The sequence below is a fragment of the Astyanax mexicanus genome, chromosome 20, assembly GCF_023375975.1.
Source record: "Astyanax mexicanus isolate ESR-SI-001 chromosome 20, AstMex3_surface, whole genome shotgun sequence".
Lineage (NCBI taxonomy): Eukaryota > Metazoa > Chordata > Actinopteri > Characiformes > Acestrorhamphidae > Astyanax > Astyanax mexicanus.
In genome coordinates, this window is record NC_064427.1 from 1,389,356 (window position 1) to 1,412,818 (window position 23,463).

The 23,463-nt window shown below is 37.4% G+C and overlaps 1 protein-coding gene across 1 annotated transcript; it reads right to left on the minus strand.

The window, feature by feature from the left end:
• Nucleotides 1-13,889: 13,889 nt before the first annotated feature.
• On the minus strand, nucleotides 13,890-23,004 carry plk2a (polo-like kinase 2a (Drosophila)). The gene is made up of 14 exons (XM_022680777.2): nucleotides 22,730-23,004; nucleotides 21,208-21,315; nucleotides 20,995-21,111; nucleotides 19,917-20,046; nucleotides 19,630-19,813; nucleotides 18,717-18,915; nucleotides 18,408-18,555; nucleotides 18,204-18,301; nucleotides 17,353-17,491; nucleotides 17,141-17,221; nucleotides 16,562-16,721; nucleotides 16,311-16,440; nucleotides 15,517-15,627; nucleotides 13,890-14,725 (listed from the first exon to the last, which is right to left on the minus strand). Exons 1-14 carry the CDS (start codon nucleotides 22,910-22,912, stop codon nucleotides 14,534-14,536), a joined length of 1,980 nt encoding a protein of 659 aa, XP_022536498.2. The 5' UTR covers nucleotides 22,913-23,004; the 3' UTR covers nucleotides 13,890-14,533.
• Nucleotides 23,005-23,463: the final 459 nt, after the last annotated feature.

The following is a 23,463-nucleotide window of genomic DNA, read 5'->3' on the forward strand; positions in this document are numbered from 1 at the left end:
ACGGGTACAACAGATTACGGTGCTGGTGATTCTGTATCTACTGTAACTGTAGATTAATTACAGAGCAGTATGGGTACAACAGATTACAGTGCTGGTGATTCTGTATCTTCTGTAACTGTAGATTAATTACAGAGCAGTATGGGTACAACAGATTACAGTGCTGGTGAATCAAGAACAGTTTTTCTTAAATAAGAAAAACATTTTTATAAAAAATTAAGGAGAAATGATGAGCATTTTTTGAGGTAGTGCCGGCGAGGGGTAGATTAAGGCAGTCATTTGTGTTCATTTGTGTGATATACTGCTCTCTCTCTCTCTATCTCTCTCTCTCTCTGATGTGAATGTTGACTGCATGCAATTTCCTGCTTGTTGTGTTTTTATTACTGCAACATGTCAGAATAGCTCTATTTCTAAAAAAAAACACACAGGACATACTGTGGTAAATGTATTAGAGTGTTTTCTCGACTTTTATTAGAAGTCTACTCTCACTGTATTCCACTCTATCACTCTATTTTTAGTTTTAAAATTAGTATAATATTATTAAAACATTTATTAGAAATGTCAAGGAGTTTCAGATGGATTGAAGACTTCAGACGGATGAATTTTTGCACCAGGAGTGAAGCAGCATAAAGTTATCCAAAAGCAGTGTGTAAGACTGGTGGAGGAGAACATGATGCCAAGATGCATGAAAAAAACTGTGATTAAAAACCAACCAGGGTTATTCCACCAAATATTGATTATTTCTGAACTCTTAAAACTTTATGAATATGAACTTGTTTTCTTTGCATTATTTGAGGTCTGAAAGCTCTGCGTCTTTTTTTATATTTTCAAATAAATGCTCTAAATGACAATATTTTTATTTCCAATATTTATCTTGGGTTCATACTGTGTGCAATCAAATTAACGTCTAAGTATTCGGTTGTTTTCGGCGGCGTTTTCTATACTGCTCCATCCTTTAATATATTATAAAATCACATTGCAGTATTTAGTTGTGCTTCTAGTTAATGTATAAAAGAGAGTAAGAAATAACACACAAGCAAGCAAGACATATAAAAAAGTCAATTAAAATGAACACTAATAAAATGTAATGTGAAAATTAATATTATAGAATAAAAACACAATCAAAACCAGACAGATAAAAAATAAGATCTAATTATAAGCTAGAAATAAGATAATAATAGGTTAATAATAAAATCCATGTTAGATCCATGCAGCTTGATTTAGGGCATGGTGTCAGTGTGTCTTTGCTATCATAATGACGGGAAAAGTACACCTTGTGCGGCTCAAAACATGCAAAAGGCATGTACTAATTAATCATGGGTGTGGTTGATTTTGGGTATATCGTGAAATAATAAACCAATCAGAGTGTCACTGTTTGCTCGTCATTCTCTTTAAGAGTAGATCAGGTGAGCTCTGACTTTGGTGGATTGCTATTGTAACGGTGCAGCTACCTGGACGTGTCCAACAAACTCTTCTCAGCAGAGGAAACTGAGCTGCTGGTTGACGCTGTGAAGGAGCTCCAGCAGCTCATTTACGGGAACAGCAATGTTATTTTATTTACTATTCTGTTTATTGTTGATGTAAAATTTGGGTTTGTGCACTGCAAAGATAGCGATGAACGTCTGACTGTTGGCGTCTGTCTAGGTTGTATTCAGTCAGTGGAGCTCCTGTGTTTTCTGTTGCCAAGATAAACAAGCAGAACTCCAATGTAGATATATTTTCAGAAGCACTGTTGCTATTTAAATGAGGCAGGCAGAAGGTATAAAAAATATGAAAATAGACAGTTAAAGGGGTGTAAGATAGCAATGAGCGCAGGGTGTAACGAAATAGGTAACCTGATGTATCATGGTGGTCTTTTTAAAGCTAACAGCAGCTCATCTTTTCATGAGAAAAGCAGTGAAATATGATCTCTCCATCACGTCTCTTTCATCTTCAGGGCTGTGTTATTAGAAAGTCTGAAATTTCACGTGAGGGGTGTATTGGGGGGTGTTGGGGTGGTTTACGGGGGGTCGCTCTCTTGGCCTCATCTTGGTTCGGCTCCAGCTGTATAAATAATCCTGTATTTAACTGCTTTACCATCAAAAGAGCCTCCATTACTGCACCAAATTAAAACCAAACCCGCCGGAAAACTGCAGACACTCCCTCAGCGAACAAAGACGAGAAGAAAACTGAAGGTTCCTGGACCATTCAGTGTTTAACAACCTAGTGAATAACAAAAAGTAGATTATAAAAGTATACTAAGCATTATTATGCTATAGTGCTCTAAAGTGTTCCTGTAGCCACATTATTAATCAGTATATTTAAAGAGTGCTAAATCAAAACTTTTTTGTACTTATTATACTTTAATTATATAAAAAAACAGTACAAAAGTCTTACTTAAATTGTGATAAGGAGTATTGGCAGCATTTCAAATATACTTAAGTAACTTTTAAACATACTACTTCATTTACTGTATGTAACCTCATATTTTAAATGTTTTATATCACTATTATATTATACACAGAGTACATTGGGAATGTCCTAAGAATTGATGTTAAATATATGTGATCTATATTTACATTAGAGTACAAATATACATGCTTCTTGTTCTTGTCTTTCTTGTAAGCAGCACACATCACGTATACTTTCTTTGAGTATAAATATATATATATATATATATATATACTTTTTTTGTATATACTGTACTACAATTTTAGCTTGTTACATTTCATTTGACGTTAAACTCTATCCTATAACTTACTTATATTTATATTTTCCTCATTATAATTACATTAGCATTGAAATACATTTAGCTGTTATATTAGTGTAATACCAAAATATATATTTTAAACATTTTACCAATGTAGTATATTAAGTAATTTAATTTACTTTCTAAAAAAAGTAACATGATATATTGTACTTTAAGTGAACTACTGTAACTGTGGTTTTTAACACACTTTCCTAAAAATGTATAAATATATGTATGGAAATAAGTATTTTAGAAGTATACTGAATTACATTGAACTGAAAGTGTACTTCCTGGTAATCTATTTTTTATAGAATATACTATACACTATATTGTATTTTTTAAAAGTATAATCAACATTTGATGAAAGTGTAATATTAATGTAATTTTAATATATTTGAGGTAAGTACATAAATCTGTTTAAAAGTACGATTAAGCATGTTTTATCCGGAGTGCAGTCAGAACCTGATCCGGATGTGGGTTTGTGGATTTGAGGAGGGTGAAATGTGAAATTCTTTAAGACCGAACTTTTTTTGTTTGTTTTTTTACGAGGGTTGGATGGTGAACACGTGTGCGCTGGTGACTCAGCGGATGACGGTCTTGGTAAAAATGTGCTGTTCCTCAGATTCTCCCGCTCACTGCCAGTTTATGGTTTGGAGGAATGCTTTGGCGAAACATCAAATTTCCTCATTTTTCCTTTGAACCAAAACCGCAGTGGAGGTGTTAATGAACACATGAACAGTTTCCACAGAGTCTGATCACTTCTAAAGAAATCTTACAGAGCTAAACTTTACACTGAATACATTCACTTACCCATTATTACTGCACTTATAATCGTATTATCTGATTATTCCAGTTATCAGTAGTCATGTACGGTGGCCGAGAAAGCCCAGCGCAGTGCAAATTGAAAAGCGCTGCAAAAGCACAAAACACATCCATCAAAATTACAACACAGGCGCAGCAAATAGAAAAACACACTGCAAATACAACCACAACACAACGGAAGTGCGTCACAACACAACGGAATTTTCCCGGGGGACCTTAAAAGATACTGTACCAGCTAAGCTGCGTCTTCAGTAACGTCTCGGACTTCACTATGTGTACAAAGGACAATAAGTGGCAAACAAGGCGTTTTGTGAAGCAGAACTTTTAATAATATGCACACAACCGTGGTAATCACAGGTAATAAACATAACTTACTTTTCAGAAGCTTGTTTGCCACTTATTGTCCTTTGTATACAGCTGGTACAGCATCTTTTAAGGTCCCCCGGGAAAATTCTGTTGTGTTGTGACTCACTTCCGTTGTGTTGTGGTTGTATTTGCAGCGCGTTTTTCTATTTGCTGCGCCTGTGTTGTAATTTTGATGGATGTGTTTTGTGCTTTTGCAGCGCTTTTCAATTTGCACTGCGCTGGGCTTTCTCGGCCACCGTAGTCATGTAATCAACATACACACATTACATCTTAGATCAGAGTCATCTTCAAGTTTATCTTTCATCTGACCAATTTTCAATTTTTTGGTGATTTTTAGTTTACAGCATAATTTGAATTCACAAATTGTCCTCTACATTGTGTCAAAATTCCTTGATGAATAGACCAACAGTAATTCTCCACAATGACCTGAAATGAACTGAAACTATTTTTAAATTTACTTCCACTGAAAGTTTAAAAGGTTTTATCTCTCTCCTGTGAAGTTGCTCTCTTCGAGATACTTGTTTTTCACCAGACAGTGGCGATATTTATACTTTTTCAAATTACTGATCAAATCATATAAAAACATCATGAGTAGTTTGTAGCGTTTGGATCAATAATGCACATATATATAAACAGCAATACACAGGAGGGATTCTATAATATGATAAACTGGCACTGATGGACCAGTTTATCTTTATTTTATTGACTATTTTTGGAATAAATCTAAAAATGAGTGTAAAGTATAGTATAGTTTTTATTCTATAATGAAAGTGAAATGAGCTTCTAGTAATCCTGAAAATGCAGATTTTTAATAAATCAATACCCTGTGGTTTGCCAGTTCATGATGTTTATCTGATGAGTTAAATCACATGCGTGTCTCATGCCGGCGGAGCGGTTTCCTCTTTCTGGATGGATTTGAGCTCATAGCAGCACTTTCTAATAACAAGGCCTTTGTTTCCCGTTTCAGTGGAGCAGCAGCAGCAGATCTTAACCTACTTCTTAAACTTCACAAGTCTGCTGACCCAGACATGATCCCACCTACTAAACTCTGATTATATTTATTTTCATTCACAATATTTTAGAACTATTTATTTATGCTATGAAAAGTATTCATCAAAAGTCTGGACACACCTTCTTATTTCATATTTTTATTTTTTAAATCCTGAAGTGATCCAGACTACGAAGAAACATTTAAGAAATCATGTAGTAACTTTAAAGTGTTGAACAAACCTAAATACTCTGTAAAGAAGCATTTAGGTGCTCATATCTGGGGCTTAACTCTTGCTCTTTCTTTCCTGGCGCGGTCCTGGTGAGTGCCAGTTTCATCATTTTAATGTTTTTGATGGTCTTTTTTATGTTTGCATTTGAGTCTACTTTCAAAGTTCTTAAAGTTGTGTGATGTGTGATTATACCATTAATAAATTATAACTTCTGCAGCTTAAATAAGCTTGTGACTTTGCTATATTGTGATTATCATGCTGTAGCTTTATATAAAATTAGTTCGAGTTTGGATTGAGTATTGTGAACTAGGAAGGATACATCAGCTGCGTCCTCTAACTCTTCGACTATGGAACAGCATACTAGTGGCCTTCTTTGGCAGCACACTAGCAGTATATTTGCTATGGTGCTGAACTGATGCATTCAGTAACAGTGTAAAATATATATATATATATATATATATATATATATATATATATGCCCCCCCCCCCCCCCCATTTTCTTAGTGTAATTGTGAGTGGGGGGGTTAATTGATAGTAATAGTTGTTTATTGCAGCACGTGTAAGTGTGTGGCATTGTGTACAGTGTGTGGAATGCCGTGTGGAGTGTGTGTGGGAGTGTGAAGCCGTGTGAAAGGGTGCAGGTGTGTGTGAGGAATGCACAGGGTGCGGTCGGGTTCTGAGGGAACTGGCGGGGTGTTGACGTCCCACGCTGTGCCACCCGGCATGAATGAACTAGTCACGGCCCACAAGAATTCAGCACACGACTTGGCGCCAGCCGCCACTTCCATTCTTACATTACTGCAGCAGCTACAGCGTTAACTCACATCATTATAGCGGAATTTTGCAATGTGAAAGTATTAGGACAGATGGGGAAGAAGGAAGCAGGAGTTACAGTAAACTCAGGCAGTGATGTGTCCAATCTTGTCGTTTTTATTGCATTTTATTTGGTTTGCATCATCACTTCATCTGTCCATATTTGTGCCTTCTCGCCAGTTTCAATCGCTTTCACATTGAGCCTTTTAAGGGCTTTGTCACTTTTATTATGCTTGTGCAAAATGGCAAAAAAGACATGAACAAGCTGTGTTACAGATCCCTCCATCAGAAAATGTCTGCTGACCACTTAAAAATGATGAGTTTCTTTGTTTCTGGTATATAACAGCTGTATTGCTTGAATTTTTGCACCAGGAGTAAAGCAGCATAAAGTTATCCGAAAGCAGTGTGTAAGACTGGTGGAGGAAGAGAACATGATGCCAAGATGCATGAAAAAAAAAAGTGATAAAAAACTATCAGGGTTATTCCACCAAATATTGATTATTTCTGAACTCTTAAAACTTTATGAATATGAACTTGTTTTCTTTGTATTATTTGAGGTCTGAAAGTTCTGCATCTTTTTTTGTTATTTCAGTCATTTCTCATTTTCTGTAAATAAATGCTCTAAATGAGAATATTTTTATTTGGAATTTGGGAGAAATGTTGTCTGTAGTTTATAGAATAAAACAACAATGTTCATTTTACTGTACTGAAGTGCTCTCTTCATTTTTTCAGAGCTGTATAAAGTAGGGTACATACTGTAAATAAACGTTGTTGATCAGGAGGATGCGACCCTTCCATTCTCACAGCAAGAGTTTCTAACACACCATCTGAAGACCACAGTGAATCACTCGCTCTTACATAACGGGCATCTGCCTTTCACTCCTGCGCCCATCAGAACTCTACCCGACTGCCCTACATTCAGTACCCGCCTGGCACTGCTGTCCCAGTTTCCTCATTCTCTCCTCCTGCTGTATTTCAGCGTGCAGCCTGATCAAAACATACAGTATTTTATCATTACATCATTATTTACATGATAAAATGAAAACCTCTACCTAACATTGACATGGCAGAAGTTTGTTGTACACTGTGCAATGACAAAAATTGCATCTTATTTATTTATTTTAATTTATTTTATTTTCCCAATTTATCTGGCCAATTGTTCCACTTATTCAGCTGCTACTTATCTGTATATCCCCCTATCACTAGTGACGCTCCAACACCAGGAGGGTTAAGAAGACTAGCACACGCCTCCTCCAACACATGTGAAGTCAGACTCCGCCTCTTTTTGAACTGCTGCTGAGGCTGTAGCATTGCTGAGTAGCATCACAGCAGCGCTAATGCTCAGAGGAAAGCAGCGCAGCGCCTCAGTTCTGATACATCAGCTCACAGACGCAGCCTTGTGCTGATCCACATCACCCTAGGAGTGATGCGGGGAAAGATAGAGCACCACATACTGTACTCACAGAGAGACAGCAAGGCTAATTGCGCGCTCTCAGGACTCCGGCAGGTGATGGCAAGCTGCATAGCCGGGACTCGAACCAGTGATCTATCTTAAACTGCTTCTTGCTGCAAACTTTTATATAAAAGACCATGAAACAGTCTACAGCTTTAAAAAGAATAACACAGCGTCCTTCAAAACACACACACACACACACACACACATAACTATGGACCACAGTGACATCATAACAGTTCAATAACATGCCTCTCATAGCAGCTTCATTCCATTCATAACAGAAATAACAATTCCAGCGATTCTCGGCCTCGAGATTGATTGAGCACCTTAAAGCTCCATCTTTCCAGAATTAGCCCATCACACAGCTAATGCTTCATTCAGCTGAGAAAGACAAAATAAGAGTCTGAGTAGAGTCTGAGTAAAGGTAAAGGTCTGTAGAAGGCCGTTAATGACGGGACTGAGCTATTATACAGGATAATCACAGAGAAAACCATGAAAACGTTCCTGTGCACATAATGTGAGTTATATAATGTAATTTTTGAGTGTTAGAGACGCAGTGCTGTTAGGCTGCAGTCTAAAAGCTTACTCCTTCTCTGGGTATTTAATAAAGCTGTTATTCTGCAGTCGAATTCTATCAAACTTGACCCAGGGTGACACTTTATCTGATTATAATCGTAGTTGATAGGCCGTCTCAGCAGCTATTTTTATATGGCTGCTTTTTTTTAGGCATGCGCCGACCTGATGAAGCACAGCAAAGTGTCTTCTTACAAAGTGAAAAAAAAGGATGATTTACTCAAAGGATAGTTTACCCAATTTAACCTGAATTAGCCAAGATATACAGCTCTGTTTTTTTATTCTATAAACTACAGACAACATTTCTCCCAAATTCCAAGTAAAAATATTCTCATTTAGAGCATTTATTTACAGAAAATGAGAAATGACTGAAAAAACAAAAAAAGATGCAGAGCTTTCAGACCTCAAATAATGCAAAGAAAACAAGTTCATATTCATAAAGTTTTAAGAGTTCAGAAATAATCAATATTTGGTGGAATAATCCTGGTGGTTTTTAATCACAGTTTTTTTTCATGCATCTTGGCATCATGTTCTCCTCCACCAGTCTTACACACTGCTTTTGGATAACTTTATGCTGCTTTACTCCTGGTGTAAAAATTCAAGCAGTTCAGTTTGGTGGTTTGATGGTTTGTGATCATGCATCTTCCTCTTGATTATATGATATATATGATACGGCAAGTTACTTGCAATTTATAACTTTAAGAAATAAAGGTATGTCAATTTAAAACATTTCAAGAGCTTTAAAAGTATCCTCAAGTGCAGTTGAAAAAAAAAGACCATCAAAAACGTTATGATGATAGAATGGGCACTCATCAGGACTGCTTCAGAAAAGGAAGATTTACAGGGTAAATTGCACAGGATAATTTTTTTAGAATTGCCCCAGAAAGACAAGTTCCAAATTATGAAATCATTATTATGACATCATTGACTGTGCAGGAGAATCCCGAGAGTTACAGGAGAGGTGGGATGCCTGATGCTTATGCCTGTGTGATTCCAACATGTGTTTGTAGGTATCCTTATTTCCGTGGGGTTGTAGAAAAACTACATACATAAAACAGCATATAAGCGATTGTTTAGCTATTTCTTATTTTTTTTAAGATTAAGAAGCTATCCAAACTTAACAGCTACTTTAAAGATAGTACTGTACAGCAGAACAGTCAGTGCACAGAGCACAGAAAGAACAGTTTAATTTAGTAAATGTTTTTAAAACACGTTTAATTCATACCAGCCATACTGCACATGTTTTGATGTGCGCAGATGGGCGTTTGTTGTTATAAAACAGCTGTTATTTGACGGTTCAGATCCAGGTGCATTACGAAAACACCAGCAGTGAGACAGCTGTCTGCAGTTCGCTCAGTTCACTCAGTTCTGGAGTGCAGCAGTTAGTCAGTACCACCTTTAACGTGTTGTTGATGGTTTCTATAATAAGGGTTTGGTTGACGGTTGTTTTGATGTCTTCGGCTTTTTGTAACGTTTTTTTATTCTCTCTGAGGGAGGAAACATTCCTCCGGAGGAACACACTCTAACACCGCTCCGTTTACACTGGCGAATAATCCAGCATTCTTTAACACCGCTGTAATTACGGAGCGTTATAAAAGCCATTAAATCTTTTCTGTTAACTCGACCAACCTGTCTGAAATGAACTCAACACACAAACACAATCCTCTCAGCTCTGCTGAATCATCATGAAATGGTTATATACTCTATATGCACTATATGGACAAATATTTGTGGACAATCCTTTATATATATAGAATAAATGCATTCTGTATTCAGATAAGTTAAGTTGAACCCATTGCTGTTTATAGGTATATGTTTGATTAAAATGAACATCGTTGTTTTAACAAAAAAAAGCCATTCCAGGTGACTCATAATGCCTCCTAATGTTGATGTTTGAGATGTTTTTTTTTTTCTCAGCTTTATGAGGTAGAGTCACCTGGAATTCAGGCTTTCAGTTAACAGCTGTGCTGAACTCATCAAGAGTTAATTACTTGAATTTCTTGTCTCTTAATGTTGATGTTTGAGAGCATCAGTTAAAGTAAAGTAGTGAAGAGGTAGAGTTACAGGTATACAGTGAATAGTGAATATTTCAGTAATGTTCTAATCCAGATTATGAGACGAAACAACTACTCAAATAAGTAAAGATAAAAAAAAAAACAGTTTGCCATCAGCTGCCGGAGTCTTGTTCTCTCTGGGTGGGTACAGTACAGTAGATGGCGCTCTTGCTTTCCCCTCATCACTCGTAGGGTGATGTGGATCAGCATGAGGCTGCATCTGTGAGCTGATGTATCAGAACTGAGTCGCTGCGCTGCTTTCCTCCAAACGTTAGCGCTGTGATGCTACTCGGCAATGCTACAGCATCAGCAGCAGCTCAAAAAGAGGCGGAGTCTGACTTCACATGTGTTGGAGGAGGCGTGTTAGTGCTAGTCTTCTTAACCCTCCTGGTGTTGGGGCATCACTAGTGATAGGGGGAGTAAATTGGGAACAAAATGGGACAAAAAATAGAAATTAAGGTCAGTCAATCCGAATATCAAAAACGTTATGGTGATGAAACTGGCACTCATCAGAACCGCCCCAGGATAGGAAGAGCAAAAGTTTTCTCTGTTGTACAGAATAAGTTCATCAGAGTTACCAGCCTCAGAAATCGTAAGTTAACTTGCAAGGAGTGGGCCAATGGGGGAAATGCATGCTCTCTTAACCGTGATCAGCCAATTGAGATTATATTTACTAAAGAGAGCTTTTGTGTTTGTTGCAAAATAGCTTTTGATATCGTTTTAATCACCCTGTGTGTAATCCTGCTCTTAGAGTATGTTATCCTTTTTTAATGCTTTCACGGATTTCACGGATTTCACGGATTTCTCGGATTTCTCGGATTGTCGTCTGAAGACACAAGTGTTATATAACGCCGCGAGGCTTGTTTAGTTAATTCAGCCTATTAAGTAATCCAGCCTTGACTCATCAGAGACAACACGGCCTACATCTCACAGCAGCAGATGGCGCGAGTAGGAACTTCATCATGCCAACTGCAGGGCTCTTCTTCTGTTGGACCGTTGGCATGTTGGACCGTTAGCTCTGGTTCTGGTTCTGCTCCAGAAACTTTCTTCCTCAAAGCCGGAGAAGAAAACACCAGTTGGACGGAGGCTGAGCGGGAGAACATTTCCGAACTGGTGGCACGTTGACATGGTAACCGACTGACTGAAAGTGACCCATCTTCTTTCTTTTTATAGTGTGCCATGACTTTTGGCATGTCCCAGTGACCTGCGGTATTTGTGTACAGCATCTCACTAACATGAAAACACACCTCATATTTCTGCAAGTATTTTATCATGTCTTTTAATGGGACATTAAAACACTATAGAAATTAAACTTAGATATAACATCATCATCTGAGAGTTCTTTGCCATGAGGTGGCATGTTGACTATCCAGTGGTCAGTATGAGAAAATTGAACCCAAAACTGTCATCTTCTATTGTTATTCTGTTCTGTTCTATTTATTATTTATTTTTTGTTTTAATAACTGTTTTAATTGTCTGTTTGTTTTTCTAATGCTTTTGACAAATAACCTTTTTTTGGTTCCTTGTTTTAGTTTAACTTGATTAAATGTGTGATTTTAATTTTACGTTCAAGTCACATACTGCCATCCCATGACTTTTGGCCATGATATTTTGTGCTATAGCTGGAAGGCCATGGCCAGTGTAGGGAGGTACTGTGTACCAGTCCACAGGTTACTCCAGTTCACAGAAAATAGTGACTTCTGATTGATCCGCCAAACAAAGTAGAAGCACAGCTGTTAACTGAAAGCCTTTTCTGTTTACTAAATAATTAAATGTTTTTTTTTCGTCATAGTTGCCCGTAGATTTTAGTATTAATCCACAATGAAGAAAAATTTTAATTAATAATAAAAAAAAAAACACTGAATTTAACCCTCCTGTTATGTTACAGGTCAAATTGACCCATTTTAAAGTTTTTATTGGAAAAATAGTTAAAAGCATTTCATAAAAATATATATATTTTTTCTGCTTGCCTTAATTAGTGCAATGAACATATAATGGTGAAAATGGTTAATCTCACATATCTGCAGCCACCCAAAAACTAAAACAAAATTGTTTCAATGTTATGTAAAAATATTGTACAAAATGTTTTATATGTTTGTCTTTTAAAAGTAATAAAGTAGTGAAACATTAAAAAAAAAACGTTTGAATATGATTTTTTTTATGAAAAACGAGTGAATTATTCTAATTGAAGCATTACATGTTAGAGGTAAGAAACACTATTGCACTTAAAAAATATAGAATATTAGCAATGGAGGGTTAACGTGTCCACACTACTATATCCTATACAAAATGAAGAGAAACAATTGACCAGGAACAATAAAAGATTATAATTTAGGCTGATATGGGCAATATTTATTGAGCTACCCATAGACACACAATCATATGGAAGGATGATGCTGTTTTTCTACGGACAGATTTTTTATTTCATGATTATGACTCAACCTGAGCCATTACACAAGAAAAACAAGATCAGAAATGGAGTGAAAATGATTTCCCCATTCTCCCTCCAATAGTTTACTCTACTTCATAATACACAGCAATTTTCACTGGAGGAAAAGGTTGATAAAAAACGCTGAACACATTTCTTTCCTCTTGTTTTCGCTCGTTTTTATATCCATGTGTTTACGCAGCTCCTTTCTCTCAGCCCCGGGAGATTTATCTGTGTGAACTGCAGAGACCTTCAGCAATAAAACCACTGAGAGAAACCGCAGAACACTGAATATCTGCTGTTATTGTTTTGGTCGAATGCATTGTCGACTACATCTGCTGCACAGCTGCTCTCAGGACTGTGCATCCATGCAGTGATCAGATGCTCAGACCAGGACAGTCATTTTTTATACAAATTTATTACGCAATATATTGTTCCAGAAATGCATTAAATATTGTACTACATGTGTTTCCTCTAATGTTAGGATTTTCTTTTTGTTTGTAAGCAGTGGTGATGCAGAGACTGAGAGAGCACCTGCAAACTCAATTCAACAAATTAATCTAAATAAAGAACTTAGCATCATTTAGAACACTGACAGTTCATTACCTCTTTACAGACTGTACAGGGCTAGGATAGTAATGCTAGCTGAGCTAACTTAGCCTTAGCATTTGTTTGTTTACCAAAAAACTCATCTTTCTCGGTCTCAAACAGCACTACTGATAATGTACTAGGGGAATAGAACTGCTGAGGTAAATTTATGATCAAAATAGAGGTTCTGAAGTAAATTTGTGATCAGAATAGCGATTCTGAAGTAAATTTATGATTAGAACTACACTGCTGTGGTAAGTTCATGGTTAGAATAGCACAGCTGAGGTAAATTCATGATTAGAAGGGCGATACTGAAGTAAACGTTTCAGAATGCTAATTCTGAAGTACAAATTACGATTAGAATAGCAATTCTCAAGAAAATGTATGATCAGAAGAGCGAATCTGAGGTACGCTTATGATCAGAATAGTGATTCTGAAGTAAATATATGATTAGGATTACACTGCTGAGGTAAATTCATGGTTGGAATAGCACTGCTGAGGTAAATTCGGGGTTGGAATAGCACTGCTGAGGTAAATTTATGATCAGAACAGCAATTATAAAGTAAATTTGTGATTAGAATAGCAATTCTGAAGTAAATTGTATGTGTATAGTAAATGAAGTAAATGATGTTATAGTCGTGATGGGCCTACAGTGCAGTTAATAATGAATAAAGTTATATAGCTTATATAGCGCCGTTCTAGAAACCCAAGGACGCATTACAATTTACATGTTTTACCTGAGCTCAGTGGTTTTTTTTTTGTTGCAATTTTTTTTTTTAAATAAGAAGAAATTAAAGCAACAGCAAACTAAACAAAACTTAAAGAACTGTTCAAACACCACTCGTCATTTTAAGGTTATCTTTATTAAATAAATAAATACTGGGTTCCTGTCAAATAAGTTACATCCACGGCAAACTAGCGCAGAACGTCCCTCCTGTCTCCAACTGTCCCGGATCCTGATCCTGATCCATCTCCAGACGGCGAGGAAACGCAGGGAGCAGAACTACAGCACGGGTTCTAGCATACTTCACCATGGAGTCCACACCTCCTGCTGGAATGTATTCACAGTTTTACAGTGGTCTGCTCTACACAGAGCTACACATCACCCTGCCCCGCTGAAGCCGGTCCCGGTCCCGGTTCCGGTCCGGTTCCCACGGACGGTCCAGCTTCAGCATGGCAAGATCGCTCCAATATATTTATTATCTGTATAATTATATACACAAACATTAGTTTTATCTCTTCTGCAAGTCCGTTTTTACGGTTTTGATGCTTTTCTGGATCCAGCCCAGCTCTTTTGATCCGTTTCAGGTCTTTGTTCAAGTCCTTTAGGTCCGAGTCGCTCAGTGATTGGACGGTGTACCGCACTCCTGAAGATCTGTAGCCCTACTGAAAAAGCTCCAGTGAACGGTGGTCAATAAAAAGTCCATCCAGTCCACGGAGATCAAAATCAGGTTTTTAGTCCAGTTCAATTCATTCCATTCCAGGTCTTTAGGTGCATCTCTGTAACAGCATGTTGAGGGCGTACTCCATCCGGCTGCGCAGATCCGCGGAGCAGCCGCAGCGCAGCAGCGTACTGAGGCGTAGCGTGGTGGATACTCGCTCCTCGTTGATGTAGGTCAGGAGATACTCCTCGTTCTGGCTGCACAGGATGATCTTGGTGTGGTCGTGGTAGAAGTTCACCTATAAAAAAAAAAGACATGAGGTGAGCATGAGGTGCACCATACTAATGATCCCCCCTCAACCAAACTTTACAATTAAAGACAAGTATAATTCTCCTGGCAACAACCAAACTCTGACTTATCCATCAGATGGAAATAAGTGATTCAGGAACAATTTTCTAGGAGTTTTATGATTTAAATGTGTGAGCAAATATTTTTGGCAATATAGTCAATACAGTGTAGTTTTGAACGTTATATATAAATATATATATATATATAAATAATTAATGTTGGTTCTAGAGGGCTGGAGTTGAGCTCAGTTTGATGGTGACCTAACTTAGGTTAGTAGGTTTGTCAAAGCATGAAAAACACCAAGTTGTCCAAAAACTATCGAACCCAATTGAGCAATTGTTTTTTTTAAACATGTTTTAGGAATCTTTAGATGGTCTAAAGTTCTTGTTTCAACTCCTGAAAATAAAAAAGCAAGCTTGGAGCTCTGAAGACTGGTTTGAGAACCATTTGTCCAAAGCATGGCTTCAACAGACAATTTATTTTTATATTTTTTTTTTATTAAAACACTTTTACACTATGTTGTGGTTCAGACATTTTTGAGTGCACTTCAGATCTGATGGTGTTGCACCATTTTTAAGACTATATAAGTGCAGTACTATGTGATTTGGGACACAACCCTTGATTTTTCAGGGTTTTTCCCCAATGGGCGCCAACAAACGCAATGCAGAACAGCGTATTTTCGAGCAAACCTTCCACTTTGACTTTAGAACCATTAGTAGTGTGGTTTTGATGGATCTCTACCTGGAAAGTGCCGTCGTTGAAGAGCATCATGAGAGCGCGGTCAGACTTCAGCCACTGCAGGAGATACAGCCTGGGCTTACTAACGTCTGTCACATTGGGTAGATCACCACCCTGGAGAAATAAATAAATATAAAGATAAATAAATTAGTACTGTGAGAAAACAAAAAAAACAACAAGTAAATAATTTACATTAAACAATATCTTTATATATGCTTTGTCTGTACTCTATAGGTCCTAATTTAGTGATATATAGCGCACTGGTCAATTGCGGATGATACAGGTGGATTAAAGGTGTATTGGTGTCTCTATGGTATCATTAGGGCGCAAACAATACTCCTTTCGCAGCTCGAAACACGCAAAAGTCACGTTTGGGCGTAACGTGAAATAAACCAATCAGTGTGTCAGTTTCCATTCCCTTTAAGAGACAGATTAAGAGCTCTGATTTTGGTGCGTTAGTATCTTAATGGCGCATTGCTTTTCTGCGAGTCTCAGCAGAGACGCTCCTGCATGGCTAAGATAGGATCACGCAGCTCACTGATGACTTTTGACTGTTGTCAGGGTTCTAATAAGTCAGTGGCGCACCACCATGCCCATCAGTGCAGATTTATTCCTAAACCCTGACGCCGTTTTAAAGGCACTATGTCTGCTGGCTTCCAATAGTTATTTAAAAATCTACTTTTTGCTATTTTTTTTGCTCTTTAAAATGGAATTGAAGCAATAAAATACCAGCATAATGATGTTTTTCAGTCTTAATTCACTTTGATCTAGGTTTTTAGCAGTTTTAAAATACTCACATCCATCAGATTCTCCTCCATATAATGTGCGAAGTACTTGAGGATGGTGACCTGGCCCACAAACTGCTCTGGAGCTTCAGCGGTGGGGAACACCATGCACTGACCCAGTTCTGCATAGTAATGCACCGTCCTGTAAACGAAGAGCAGCGTGTTAAAGTTATATAATCATCTCTCTGGCTGAGAAACAGAGAGACAGATGGATTCTGGTCTCTCAGGCACGAGTTTACACTACTCTACTCTACTCTACTCACTTCTTATCAGACAGCAGGCTCATATGGGTGCCGTTGTTGAAGAGAACTCCGACTGTGTGGTCGGACAGCTGGTAGCCGAAGCCGTATTTGTTGGAGTAGTCCACCCACTTGGTCACCCACTGAAAGCTGCAGCTCAGACTCTCCTTCGGGATTTCGTTCACTATAAAATAAGAGGGAAAAAATAGAAGAAATATAAAGTAAATATCAAATGTCAAAGATCAGACTACATTTATTACTTACTCAGGGCATCTGCAGGTACGGGAAATTAAATTTTACTTAAATTTGACCTTTAAATATCACTACACAAGACACAAGATTAAGATTATTTCTGCAATAAGGAAGCGATAAAAAGTAAAAAAAAAAAAAGAAATAGCTATTTTTGTTTTATTTTGTAGTTTGATCATAGTATCAAACTAAATCTGGGAGGTAACTTGCATAAGTTGCATGGATTTGAGATGGATTTAAGACGTTTGAAGACACTTAAAGACATTTTAAGATGTTTGAAGGACCTGCAGACACCCTGTTTTCACTGGGATGGGTAAAAACTCAGTATATGAGCAGAAGCAGGAGTTTTCTCACCTTCAGGCATGTTCTCCAGGCAGCCGCGCAGTACTCTGGCGACAGAGTCGGCCACGGTGCCCATGGTGCTGTCCTCCAGACCTGCCATCAAAACCAAGCACAGAAACCCATTAGCTACAACATTACAGCATCTATTAACGACTGGCCTGCAAATAAATTAACAAATAAATAAAAATAAAGATATAAATCAGTATAAACAGGCGTATTCGTACATTCACTGCTGCTGCTGCAGCTCCCCAGCGTTCCCCGTACGATCATGCGGATGGTGTCGCGGATCTGCTGCTTGTTGCTGCTGCCGTCCTTGGCTGGAACGCCGGGCTTTCCGATTGGTGGAACTGGTGGTTTACTGTCCTGTGATTGGATAAAAAAGTTGAAAAGCTCAGTTAGGCCATGTTTCAAGGTGAACACTGAAATAAAATCCTAGCTGATGTACGATGCATGCATTTTATTTCAGTGTTCATATTGTGGCTTAATATAAAAAATAAAATAATAATAATAAAAAGTTGTTAAGTCACAACTACAAAAAAATAGAAATATTTTTTATATTAAAAAATATTGAGATTATATATTATAATATTTTTTATAATATCACCCAGCTCTAGCATGAAGCTGTAAAGTCTGAAAATGACTGTCTGACGCATATAAACAGTTTTCCCCCTGATTTATCTGATTATGAAGGGGTGGGCAATATAGCCCAAAGTTAATATCACAATATTTTTGCGATATTATTTTCATGACTATATGACAAAAAAATATATTACTGCAAAAAATACACAAAGTTTCCATTTATAAAATCAATATAAATGTTAAATAATAAGAGTATAAAATAACAAAAAAATATTATTATTTTGTGTTAGATTTTTGTAGCTACAGTACTTTATAGATTAGCTTGTTTTGTGCATGCACATAAACTACAAACAAACATTTACAAGTAAATATTCATGTTTCTAATACTATCGAGTTTATTTCTTTAAGAATCAGAATTGTTGGCGATATTATTGAGTAGGATACGACACGATATGCTACGCTACGCTACGATGCTAATAGAGATCCTCAGACTGACCTCAGTAGCTGGTCTGCAGGGCTGGTTGCTGATGGAGGCTTTCCTCAGGTCGTGTCTCAGTCTGTGGATGTCCTCCTCCTCCTTCACTGTTAGTTTATCTGTACATCAGATCAGAAACGAGAATCCAGTTATTAAACTGCATCATAAACAGCTTAAATATAATAACATAATGAAACGTATCTCCAGAGACGTTTAAGGACTTACTCAGAGTCTCCAGGTACTTGGCTTTGTCCTTCTTGCTGCCGAACAGAGCCGCCGCCGCCTTCTTGAAGAAGCTCTTGGCGGGGCTGGTGTGCTGCAGGTCTGGAGCTGTGTGGCAGCAGCTGGAGGACAGTCGGTCTGGAGTGAAACCCTGAGATAAGCAAACTTAATATTAAACACTCTTTAATGCAGAGTACAGTGATTTATATTCAGTTTATGCTGCAATAAAATATATATATACATAGTCATATATTCCCTCTCTACCCATCTACTACTCTAAATGGATGGTTCTCACGAGCCGCTCTCTCTCACCTGGCTGAAGAAGTCGTGCCGCAGGACGTCGTCGAGCCGCAGCCGGTCCTCGGGGCTCTTGGCGAGCATGTTGCTGATGAGGTGTTTGGCCTGAGGCGACAGCGTGGAGGGCATGGAGTACCGCGCCTCCCGTATACACCGATACGTCTCCTTCAGATTAGTGGTTTCAAACGGGGGCCGGCCCAACAGCATGGTGTACCTGCAGAGACCAGCACGAGGGACAATCGGTCAAAGTTCTGCGTCTCAAAGGGCAAAATACCAACTTTCGATTGGCTTAACTTTGTTTTTTCATGTAAAGATCTGTGTCACAGTGGTTCATTTTGTGTTGCGTTGTTTGTGTTTAAAACCCGCCCACTAGATGGCAGTATTACACACAGATCCAATCAGACCAATGGAATTTGAGTAGGCGTTCAAAGTACATTATTATAGTATCATAATATAATAAAATATATAATATAATATATATTAAATTACTATAAACTAATATAAATATAAATCTATAAAAAATATAAAAAAGCACCACTCTGTGCCACATTTTAAAAAATTCCATCTATGTCCCACATAGAAATGGGCATTACAGCAATTTTTGTTTCACTTTGTAGTTTGACTGTAGTATGATTACACTCCTGCAGAATCCACTGTTCTGATTGGATAAAAGATTTGAAAAGGTTTCAGAAAGGTTAGTCTGTAACGTTACATTAATGAATTCTGAAAATGGGTAAAAAAAATTATGGAAATAAAAAAAAGTAATATTTACAATATAAAAATAAACTAAACCATCGACACATTTTGACTTGCAGTTTAAAAAAATATATTAAAATGTAAAAAAAAAAAAATCCAGAAAACTTGAAAGATTGAACATTCTCAGGATGTTAACTTTTAACGTTCAGAACATTTGGTTCTTATAACTTACATAACGCAGCCGAGCGCCCAGACGTCTGATTCGCAGCCGTGGCCCTGCTTGTTGAGAACTTCAGGAGATAGGTAGTTGGGGGTTCCGCATATCGTTCTTCTGCGGTTCTCCACAGGCTCCAGCTTCGCTGCCAGACCGAAGTCCCCGATCTTCAGCTCCATCCCCTCGTTAATGAAGAAATTCCCTGTAAAACCCAGATCCAGAGTTCAGCCCACAGGTTACAAAACACAGAGCAGCAGATTATGAGATTAATAACCTCTTTCAGTGCTGAAATCTCCGAGGCTTACCGAGCTTCAGGTCTCTGTGGAGGATTTCCTGTTCGTGGAGATACTTCAGACCCGTAACGATCTGTCTCAGGTAGTACCGGACCTCGGGTTCTGTCAGCACCTTACGGGCTTTCAGGATGTGAGCCAGAGACTGCAGGAGAGGAGAAGAACAGAACAGAACAACACAGAGTTAGTCATGAAGAGAGAAACCACACAAAAATACGGCTCTGGAAAAAATTAAAAATATTAGTTTCTTTGATTTTACCGAATTGAAAACCTCTTGAATATAATCAAGAGGAAGATGGATGATCACAAGCCATCAAACCACCAAACTGAACTGCTTGAATGTTTACACCAGGAGTAAAGCAGCATAAAGTTATCCAAAAGCAGTGTGTAAGACTGGTGGAGGAGAACATGATGCCAAGATGCATGAAAAAAAAACTGTGATTAAAAACCAACCAGGATTATTCCACCAAATATTGATTATTTCTGAACTCTTAAAACTTTATGAATATGAACTTGTTTTCTTTGCATTATTTGAGGTCTGAAAGTTCTGCATCTTTTTTGTTATTTCAGTCATTTCTCATTTTCTGTAAATAAATGCTCTAAATGAGAATATTTTTATTTGGAATTTGGGAGAAATGTTGTCTGTAGTTTATAGAATAAAACAACAATGTTCATTTTACTCAAACATAAACCTATAAATAGCCATTTTCATTTTTTTTTCCAGAGCTGTATATTCACATTGTCATACATATTTTTGTCCGGCCATCTGTTCATGACCTCAAGCTCAGGTGTACTTGGGCTCTGCAGCAGGACAATGACCCAAAGCATACAAACAAACAGTACACCTATATATGAGATTTCAGACTTCCAGAGATTTGACCTGAACTCCGTGATCCAGCATGTTATGGTATTATAAGTGAACTGTGTATCCAATATTTTAGATATTTGAGATAAAAATAAGAATATTAGGCAGATATAATGAGACCAAAAATATAGTATTATAGTAGTTTTGACTATAGCACAAAAATCTATGTACTGCAATATGAACCCTGTAGTGGATCAGTCTGAGAAGCACAGTGCTGGTAACACTCACTCGTCTGCTGCAGTACTCCAGCAGGATGTAGATGTTCTCCTTGTCTTCGAAGTGGTGGTAGAACTGGACGATGTGTTTGTGGTGAAGAGTTCTGTGCAGTTCGATTTCTCGATCAATCTGAAAAATTATATAAAAATACTGTTTAGTATTCAGAGAGTAGGTAAGCAAGCAGATGATTAATCAATAAATAAATCAATAAAAACAGATACAGACCTTCTCTCTCTGGTGGGGTTTGGAGACGCGGGTGTGTGGGATGATCTTCACAGCGTACACTTTCCCCGAGCTCAGGTCTGTAAACTCGTAGCACTTGGCAAAGCCGCCCTGAGAACACAAACAGCCTACTTTCAGCTCGGGCTATGGGTCAGGAGGAGCTTCCAGGTCTCCTAGGTCTGTCTCGATAATTACATTATCGATATATCATACGATACATATAAAAAAATATATATATATATAAAAAAAAAAAAATTAGATCATTTTTGCTGACCTCAGTTTTTGATTTTTGAGCATAATGACTATAAATACGCAAAGAATTTGCAATAACTAGTGTGAACAAGTCAAACTTCTTTTTTTAATCCACAATATTTGAATACTGTTAATAGGTCATTATTTGCATTATTCACCTTTTCACTCTAATATAATATAATGTCACTAATATAATACAGCATTCAATGATTATTATCCAACACAATTTGTCTGTAATATTGAGGTCAGGAACAATAATGAAGGTTATGTTCATATAATATTGTACCATAAATCAATGATGCAGTGTGACATTTTTAAAAGTGGTGCAATTCAATCAATATTTCATATTACTATTATTACTATTATTATTTTTATACCTGCATCATAAACAATTCTGATCGTCTCATCAATTCTTTCTGGACATTTCTGGCAATATAATAATATTTTATAGTATTGTGCTAAAGTTTAGGGATGCACTGATGTGGGAATTCTGATATAATACCAATATCTGATATTACACATGTATATCAATGAAGACACACATTTTTATATAACTACACATCTCTTTATAACATTCAAACTCTAAAACAAACAAAAACTAGAGCTTAAATCAATGGATTTTAAAGTAGTGCAGCCAGAGTTGTTATGCACAATATACTTGAATGTCAATGTCATGATACTTATATATGTCACAAGAATGTAAAATATTTAAAAATACTGTTCTCCTAATCTTTACATTTATAATGATGATGATCGTATTTTTACCGATTAGCTTTACTCCATTTGTTTATTATTATTACTACAATTAGACAGGTAGATAAAGATAGACAGACAGGTAGACAGAAAAATAGATATACTTAAATATATTTTCAAAAATACTGTGATACAGACAGATTAAGACTCCACTATGGCTGAAACAGGTCTGGATACACAAACACAAATATAGTGTCAAATATAACAATTGTCTGGACCAAAACGTCCCAAGTTTGCATTGTTTTATTATTATTATTAAGACCAAAGCAATATGCAAAACACTAAAATGAGCCTCAGGCTCATTTTAGTGTTTTGCATATTGCTTTGGTCTTAATAATAATAATAAAGCAATGCAAATTAAAATAAGAATAAGAATAATAATACAACTATGCTAATTAAAACATGAATAATACTTATTATTCTATGCATGCATTTTACATGCATAAAATGCATGCACAGAATAGGGTCCTCCAGAACCACAGGTCCAGGTGAAGTCCATCAGCCCACAGGTGAAACCCACCTTGCCCAGAACTTTGCCCCTGCAGTAGCACCTGCCCGTGCTGGAGTCGGAGATGATCCGCGACATCTCCTGCGGAGCGGCGTCCTCCGGCTTCCCGCGCCGGGGCTCCGGGGCCCGGCTGTGGGGGCCGCTGGCGGGGGGCTGCTGCTGCTGCTGCTGGGTGATAGTCCTGAGTATGTCCATGCTCGCTCTCTCGCGCTCTGTCTGTCTCTCAGTCTATGTCTATCTATCTTTCTCCACCTCCTCCGCCTCCTTTACTCTATATCTCTCTCTCTGAGCGCGAGACCGCTGCGCTCCGGCTCTTATACAGCAAGCCCCGCCCCTTTATTCCCCCCCCCCGACACGTCACAGACTCAGCTCGAGCTGAAGGCAAATCAGAAAAGAGGAAAATAATAATTCTACTGTTATTATTATAATTATCTAATCTTTAGAATAATGATCTAATTTATATCTATAGCTAATAACTTTACTGTGAGATATTTATTATAATAATCACACAGGTAGACAGACAGACAGATATACAGACAGACATAATAGATAGATATACAGACAGACAGACAGATATACAGACAGATAGATAGACAGGCAAACAGACAGAGGTACACAAACAGATAGATAAATAATATTATTATTAATATGATTGATTGGTTATTTGAAATTGATTGATTGGTAAATAGATGAACATACTGATAGACAGATAGACAGACAGACAAATATATAAATAGCTATAGAGA

Bases quoted from the DNA above. Each gene is read 5' to 3' on its own strand.
- plk2a (XM_022680777.2), bottom strand. From the start codon at position 22,912: ATGGACATACTCAGGACTATCACCCAGCAGCAGCAGCAGCAGCCCCCC. The intron at 21,112-21,207 runs GTCTGTATCTGT...ATAATTTTTCAG, and splicing joins AACCCCACCAGAGAGAGAAG to ATTGATCGAGAAATCGAACT. The intron at 17,492-18,203 runs GTCAGTCTGAGG...ATCCAATCACAG, and splicing joins CCTGCAGACCAGCTACTGAG to GACAGTAAACCACCAGTTCC.